General features: G+C 39.2%; 1 protein-coding gene across 4 annotated transcripts in view; it reads left to right on the forward strand.

Moving 5' to 3' along the window:
* The window catches only part of LOC150089088 (endothelin-converting enzyme 1-like), a 129,484-nt gene extending 121,235 nt beyond the window's left edge, over positions 1–8,249 (forward strand). For all 4 annotated transcript variants that reach the window (XM_090369807.1, XM_090369808.1, XM_090369803.1 and 1 more), the window contains exons 19-22: positions 2,759–2,833; positions 3,095–3,193; positions 5,501–5,577; positions 8,030–8,249. In XM_090369807.1, the coding sequence (XP_090225933.1) occupies positions 2,759–2,833; positions 3,095–3,193; positions 5,501–5,577; positions 8,030–8,129 (351 nt within the window). In that variant the 3' untranslated portion in view covers positions 8,130–8,249. The remainder of the gene's footprint in view (positions 1–2,758; positions 2,834–3,094; positions 3,194–5,500; positions 5,578–8,029) is intronic.
* The last annotated feature ends 586 nt before the right edge of the window (positions 8,250–8,835 follow it).

Raw genomic sequence — 8,835 nt, forward strand, 5'->3', positions numbered from 1 at the left:
GGACGCAGCACTGTTGAAGAGCTCACTACCCAATACAACATGGGCCAACCGGGAACAATATATCTGGCATGACCATGCGTCGCACGCTCGCACGTATGGACTATACCAGCAGACGACCCATACGGCATTCTCTCCTAACTAAGGTTCATTGGTTAAAGACTCGCCTGGTGCAAAGAGCATGCAAGTTGGACGTTAGAAGACTGGAAGAAGAAGGTGTGCTGGTCAGATGAGTCACGTTATTTACTCCACACCATGGATGGTCGTGTACGGATTTGTCGTCAACAACATGAGGTTCTTCATCCATCATGCATGGCATCAAAACTGCAGGCCGGTGGGGGGTTGTATGGTGTGGGGCAGGAACTCGGACCCCTGGTGCATGTGCAACAACGTATCAGTGGTCTCCGCTCTCGTCAACGGCTTGCTGACTGTTTACGCCCCGTTATGTTACACTTTTTCCCGAATGGCGATGGTGTCTTCCAAGATGACAATGCGCCGAACCATCGGGCACTTGTTGTGCAGGAATGGTTTCAGGAACACAGTTCTGACTTCCAGCATATCGATTGGCCTCCGAACTCCACCGATATCAATCCCATAGAGGCACTTGTGGGACACTATGGAAAGGCATATGAGGCGTCTGGATACACTAATCACCTCCATACCTGCATTGCTGACCGTTGGCCATACCTTCCAAACGCTTCCGACACCTTCTTGAATCAATGCCCCGTCGGACAGCTGCTGTACTAAGTGCAAAAGGAGAACCTACGAAGTTTTAGATAGGTGGTCATAATGCAGTGATCACTTAGTGTATGTGTTTGGTCAAAAAGAAACTGTATCCAAAAAATAATATGTATATCATATATATGGATTTCAGGAAGGCCTTTGATACTGTTACACATGGAAGGCTGCTGTACAAATTGGAGCAGTATGGTGTTAAGGATAAGTTAGTGCTATGGATAAAGGGATGGTTGAGTGGGAGAAGACAGAGAGTGAGCAACAGACACTACTTGTCGGTCGTGGACTAATTGTTGGGCCGATTATTATTTTCTGTATTTATCAATGATATTAATCAGGTAATATCATCCATAATATCCATGTTTACTCAAGTTTGCTGGCTTGTTAATGACAGTACACTATTTTAACAGGATCTAGAAAAGTTGAGCAGATCGGCTAAGAGGTGGCAAACTGAAGTTTAACATTGACAAATGTAGAGTACTGCTGTTGTTTTTCTTTTTGTTGTAACAGGGTTTTATGGGCATCATCAACTAAGACCGTATTGCTCCATATATACTCTAAATTGAGTATTTTGTGTGGTAGATTTTCTCTTTTTTTAACGAAAAACCAGAGTTTCTATGAAAAAAACCATAATAACCTCGCCTGAGACCGACCAACTCAGCCACGTTGTGAAATGGTCCATAAAATTCCTGTCGTTGTCGACTGAACTCGAACTCATGTCTTTTAACACCTGGTGTGGGCAGGATGGCGATTCTACCAACTGCTCTACCCACGAGGGCAAAAAGTACTGCATATGGGTAGGAGTAATCCAAGACTAACGTACCAACCGTGCAGTACTACACTCAGGGAGGTGGAGAATGAAAAAGGATCTAGGGGTAGTTGTGCAGTAAGATATGACGTTATCTTAGCAGCTCATGGGGTTTTGTCAATGATATACATAATTTTACTAGCAGGGATAAGGAGGCCTTTATTCCCTTGTATAAGGCAATGATCAGGCCACGCCTTGAGTACTGCGTACAGGTCTGGAGGCCTCATTTTAGGAAGGGTGTAGAATACGGAGAAGGGCTACGAGATTGGTGAGGGTAACAAACGGTTGCTCTTACCAAGAAAAGCTGAAGTCCTGCAAATTGCAGCGTTGGAGAGTAGGCACTTGCGAGATGATCTGATAGAGGTGTATGAAGCCTTGAATGGTTTGAGCATGCTTAATGCTGATGGGAGTCTTCCTCTTGCTTAGATTACAAACGTGAGGGTGCATAAATTCACATTTAGATTTGCAGAAATTTATTTATTTATATAAATAAATTTATAAATATCAGTTTGATTTAGGTTCCATGAACCTAAATCAAACTGATATTTATCACTCTTCTGTTACTCTGATTCCTTAAAAAATATATATTCCTTAAAAGAAAAATTCCTTAAGCTGTTCATTGCTAAGCTGTATTTTTTTATTATTATTATTTTTGTTTTTTTGTATTTGTATGCTATATTTTTTAATCTGTATCCTCAAGCTCCTACAAGTGAACCCCTGGCCATGGTCGCCGTGAAGGGATATTGTGTTGTATGTAATTCTGTACTTCACAATAAAGAGTTATTTATTGCATCATACGCCTCTACTAATGCTAATTCTAATTCTAATGCCAATGAAGGACGCCACTGCGTCGGATCCAAGCCAGGCATGCTAAAGTTCTTGTAGAAAGATTCAATGTTAGCCATGAAACCATTTCGCGTTTGCGTCCACTGGGAAAGGTGTATAAGGTGAGCACAGTTCCGTTCGAATCCCCTCAGAAACTCGAGTAAGTGAACACACATTGATACAGATGTAACACACAGAGTGCAATACATTCTTAAATTGCAATGTGCTGTATGAACAAGAACAACATCATCTGGGAACATAATCAAACAGAATGGAGAAACAAATCCTTGAACACAACCATTTAACTTTTATGTGCAAAGCAACATATAAAAATGTTTGATTAAATGTTATTCTTTATAATATTGATGCTGATATCTTCGAATGCTTTTGCAGGATTTTCATTTAAATGGAGTGCAAACGCTTGGAGAAAACATTGCAGACAATGGTGGACTGAAGCAGGCTTACATGGTAAGTGCGTGCTGCTCTATCAATCCTTTCAAGCGCCTTTCGGTGGTAATGCGATATAAGAATTAGCCAAGATTTGATATTTCCTTGGCCGCTTGTTAATAAAAATGTAAAAAAAAAATCCCTTGAAGGAGATCATTGAAACAGGAGCTTGTGAATTAGCTGCCTGCTCTCTGATATCCTTCGCGCTGCATTTTTCTTTGGCAATTCAATATTCACTGCAATTTCTTAAGTGATGTTTGCTTGTTTCTTTCTTCTGTGCAGGCGTACAAGAAGTGGGAGGAAGAAAATGGGCCAGATCAGAAGCTGCCGGGATTCGAGAAGTTTACCTCTGATCAGATGTTCTTCATTAGTTTTGGATCCGTAAGTTAGTTTTACTTTTGTGTGAGAGTGTTATTTAATTCGGACTGGAGCCTGTGATCTGGAGTGCCCGGATTTAAAATATCTGTGAAATATAAATCCAGGAAAAAAAGTTAATTCCATGTAGGAAACAAAGAGAAACATAAATTACGGTGAAAGTACACTGAAAGGACAGATTTCATGGAATACCTGGTTCCTAGGAAACGCGACGCTGTCACCCGTCTCGCTTATGGACGAACCCACTCCTTGGCAGGTATACAAATACACTGTATTCACGTAGACGGTAATTCAATGTCAGTATGGGTCATGAGTTAGCCGAATTTGAAAGAGGGATGATACTGGGTGCTTGTCCGATGCATGGGTCACTCTATCGCGGAGGTGGTACAGAAATTGCACTATCTCCGTTCGACAGTAAAAAGAGTGTATCGGGAATACGCCATTTCCGGAATAACATCTCATCTACAATTCAGAAAGTGGCAAAAATTACCACCGACTTAATAAATAAATAAATAAATAAATTTTCTGTTTATACTCCGGGACGACCAAACGGTCAGAGGAGTTCACAAGATAGATAGAATACAAGAAACAGCACCGTATTCAGTAGTCACGGGCTTGAACCCCGGTCACTCAAGGCACGTGTACTTACGCACCCGCGCGCCTGACCACTAGGCTACGACTTCTCTCTCTCTCTCTCTCTCTGTCTCTGAACCACTTGATAATATAGCCTATTGCTTGTTTGAAATCGTCATCCAGTGAAGATCTGTCATGATCTCCTGTGAATGAGCTGCATGAGATCAGCAGACTGTATTAAAGAGCCCTTTAAGAATTCCTCAAGTCTAACGAGAATCAAGAAAAACTGCATTCGATAGGATCTTTATTATAGCATTTTTTTCATTCTACAACAGTATTTCAACATGCAAGAAAATCTAGGAATCATCAAACCTTTCTCCAGATGGGGTGCATTTATTTTTACTACCACAACATCCAGATTAATTGTAATATACATAAAGCGTCCATGAAGGAGGCGTTTTGTTGGACTTACGATTGAGTGGGGCAGTGCAGACACTGCTCCTCTCAATCGTACTAGATCCCTTCTTCTATTCCTCCGATTTATCATCCTATGCCGATGATATTAAACTTTGTGATATCAAATGGTGTGGACAGTATTTCTACAATTCAGAAAGAGATAAAATAAAAGTTCCATAATTTCGATAGCTTTTAAGCATGATTTTGGTTAGAGACCAACATCGGAAATCTGCTCGAATGATTTTTGCGAGGAAAAAAAAAAAGGTCTGAGAATGATATTAAGGCCTCCATATAGAATATTTCAAATACGAAATTGCAAAAATACACCGACCTGGGTCTAACCTGAGACGAAAATCTTGCATTTCGAAGTTATTTCAATGATACATAAACAGAAGCCTTTGCAGCATTATGAGGCAATCAGCACGCCCTGCTGGGTGCAACAAATACAAAACTAATGATCCAGTATATACAAAGATGTCTTACTTCGGGTTGTTTTGAATGACTACCATATAGTCATCCGCTCTCCAATCCTGTATTAGTGAATTCTTTGCCGTGGAGTACTGGGTCCACAGATGGATTAGTAGAGCTAACAAGAATCCCTTTACCAATTCGAAGTTAATCCTCTTTAAAACACTCATCACTCGTAACCAAGACTAATTCTAATAGAACGGAGCATCACCACCCTTGCTGAACTCCCTTCCGGTATAACGGATACGTCAGATGTACACCAGCTTGTTGGTATGCATCTGATGAGAGAGGACGAAAAAAAATCCACTTGTCCAGCCCTAACTGAGTTCCCTACAAGCTATTTTTCCACACAAACACCTTACCAACTGTGGAATACATTTAACAATTATGAAAAAGTATGTAATAATAAGAAGTATTCCGGTGATGACAGAAACTTATAGATTTCTGTCATCACCGAAACACAGAATTTTAGACAAATTCTGATAAATTTAGACAAATGTTCGAAAAATACAGAATTTTACTCTTTTATTTTCTTCATATACTTTATAAAATTCTTGGGGTGACGAATTTCAATCATATGCAACGCTTCTCCATCATACGTATTTCCCATGTCAGCCCCTTTTGCTTTCTCCAAGTTCAAACATTAATAAAAGAACTGACAATTTTTGACTTCTCAACCATCCATTTCTTTTACACTCCATGTGGGCTTTAAAAAGTGGAGGGTTGAGAAGTCAAAAATTGTCTCGATGTAGACGAAAGAGCTTTTTTTTTCTGTAGTTGGCTGCTTAACACTTATTTCCTACTTTTATTTTGCAGATATGGTGTGAAACCAGTAATCCTCTAGCGGACTTCCTCACTGCGCAAAAAGATTCGCATTCCTTGAACAGATTCAGGTAAGTGCAGATCTGGAGAGCCGATTTGAAAAGAATACATCAGCATTAACTTAAAAAAATTAAAACAAAAGATCTCAAAATCCACAAAATTTTACCCAAAAACTCAGAAAATAGCATCCATTTAAACAACACACAACTTCTTCAAAAATCCGAATTTATTCTATTTCACTAGATTCTTAATCTTTCCGAAGCTATGGATCACTTTTTGATTGAAAAAACTTTAATGCAGACCACTAATATCTTCAGATTTCATTAAAAATAATAGAAAACGTTTTATTATTACGAAAGTATTATTAACATAGATTCGGACAGATGTTGCTCTTAAAGTAAATAAGACTAGCCTAGCCTTTTATTTCGATTTTTAATCAATGCACGAGCCACTTGTTAATGTTCTTTCTCCTCTAACGGTCCATAGACCATAACGTAAGAACTGCTGTTATAGAGCATCGGCGTACACACATTTTTATTGGCCCTAACAATATTAAAACTGTTTTTCTTAAACTGTACACGCTCTTCTAGATATGAAATATTTGTACGAGACTCGTAGCAATCACAACCCTCGTCAGGGCGACATCTTAAGGTTATTTTTCTTATTTTTGTCTTTAATAATGATTCACCTAAAGAAATGACTCGTATTTCAATAAATCATATGTCAGGCAGATACTGGAAAAATTTCTCACTGCCCTAACAAAAGTATTCTGACGTCCTTCCTAACATAGTGAACGGGGCAGACGAGATGCAGCCTAAGTAAAACAGTTTAAAAGTGGGATATCCGAGATACAACAGAGATATCCGAAGCTGCAGCATGATGCTTACAGGGTTGCAAAGAGTTTGATCGTTGAATCTCATCTAAAGTTTGTCATTGCGTCTGGCAGTCACAATCAGCAGTAGCCGATGTAGTAAAAAGATTGGATTGTACAAAACACCTGATGGGAAGGGAACACTAATTCTTCAAGGAAGTGATGAAAGCGATTCAGCGAAGACATTGGAAAATATTACGTTGGATACCCAGATGCTGTACAGTTTTCAGAATGTTGTCTACCACAGTACATTGTGTCCACAATGATATATATGTTCGGAGAGATGATGCTTATAGTGCGGGTTTGGATTCGCACCATCAGTTTTAGAAAGAACCATCAGTACCCCATCATACGCTGACACCTTGGGAAATTCTGTGGTGCACACGTTGTGGTAGTTCTATGGAAATTGGCCCTCGATGTTCCATCACGAAAAGGCTAAATCTCATAAAGCGAACAGTGTAAAAACCCGGCTTTAGTAAAACAAAGTCCAGTAATACACCTGCAAGCCGAGAGTCCAGACCTGAATTTGATCGAACACTTTTGCGTGAAGTTGAACGCCAGATCAGGGCACAACCAATTGGTCCCTTCTATAGCTAAACTAGCGACTGCACTGAAGGAGAACTGGCAAAAATCCCTACTGCCTTCGAGAGTGTTTCACAACGGATCGATGCTGTGATTATGATCAAAGATGGGCCTACACGTTATTCGTCATTCGAAACTCGTGTTTTTTTCAAACTCCATGGTATATGAATAATTTTGTTAGAGTAGTATGTATTAAACACTTAATACAATAATAAACGGATTTAATAATAATAATAATAATAATAACGGCTTTGAAAATTTCATACGGTAGGTGGTTAGCAAACTGCAGAAGCTCCGACGTTATTTTGGTATATGCCGACTTGTCAAAACAAAAGAGAAAACCGCGCTTGTTTTGTAAAAGATATTAAGATCGCCATACACTAAAACCAATATCAAGCACTGTGTCACCCTTAAATGCGAAAGATCCAACTTTGAAGACGACTTTGACAGCCAAGAGATCGGCACATTATCCATGAAAATGGCTCCTTAAAAAAAATAACCATAGTGTGGACTATAACAAACTTTCCTGAAGTTTTGTTTTATGGAGTTTTGGGAGACGATGATGGTCAGTTCAGAAACAATATGAAAATGATTGTGATGCGTGCCAAAGTTCCTAGAGTTGATAAGAAATCAGAGTCGCTGTTACGTTATCTTTAGAATTTTAGTAAATAGTGTGATGAAAAATCCTAACATCCTCAAATCAGCTTCTTTCAATCATGGATCGGTTTCAAAACGTCACACTCGGAAAACAAGTACTTATTTCAAAGTAAATTCTGGGATTAGTCGCATTCATCTGAGCAATGTAAATAAATCGTTCAGTAGGAATGCTATCGAGGGAACAGGCCGACAGAGTGTAAAAGTTATCAAGGAAGACTCATAGAGTTGCCCCTGTTCTTTTTGAGCGAAAGTAGTCCTTTATAATACCTTTATGTCTCATAGTAAGGATTAATAACGCTTGACACGCATTTTTTATTCTTTTGTGTAAGAACTGTTGTAGATTTTAAAAGTAATTGTAACTGTTCTTTATTTTCTGATTGAATTTCTTGTTAAAAATACTCGAAATTTTTCAGAGTTGCTGGATCTGTCTCCAACTCTGTCGAGTTTGCGAAGGTCTTCAACTGCAAACCAGGGTCGAAGATGAATCCCGAAAACAAGTGCGTGCTGTGGTGACGGGAACTACCTCCAAGAAAAAGTGCCTCAGCGTCCATCTTCACTTTATACCAAACTGTACAGAACAGATTGTAACTACCACTTCTCGCATACATCGATCAGTAAAAGTTTTATTTTTTAGACTGTTGAGCCATCCTTGTCATTCTGCACGGTGCATTTGATATGTGTAGAGTAAATAACATTAAACACCTCACGTGCTCACAAATTTAAACAGAAATAAGACAGAGCAAAAGTGTGTGAGTATCCATGCCAGCTGAAATCTGCAGAAAAAAAAGATATTTTTACAAGAGCGTATAAAGTATAAAGTGCGTTTACACCTAGAACATGTCCTAAACACTGTAGCGGATCTTCATTCCCAAATCTTTGTTGCAAACAGTTAGAAACAATGTTAGTAGTAGTAGTAGTAGTAGTATTGGCAAATGATGCAAGAAAGCAAGTTTATATAGCACCAGCCAAAAAAAGAAAAAAAAAACCACCACACAGACATCACCCATCCATAACCTCCAAGAATATTTGTCTATGTTTCTGTAGTTCTTCCTTGAATTTATTCAAGCCATCCCTTTCCAAAACAACCGAGGGAAGCTTGTTCCAACAGTTAACCACCAGCTGGCTGAAAGAAAATTCCGCACATCTATCCTGCAACCATCCTTCCTCAACTTCAATTTATGCCTCCTCATGTGGGTAGTCTCAGCATGAGGAAGAATAC

This window comes from Mastigoproctus giganteus, chromosome 3, assembly GCF_048544385.1.
Source record: "Mastigoproctus giganteus isolate SK-2022 chromosome 3, ASM4854438v1, whole genome shotgun sequence".
Taxonomy (NCBI): Eukaryota; Metazoa; Arthropoda; class Arachnida; order Uropygi; family Thelyphonidae; genus Mastigoproctus; species Mastigoproctus giganteus.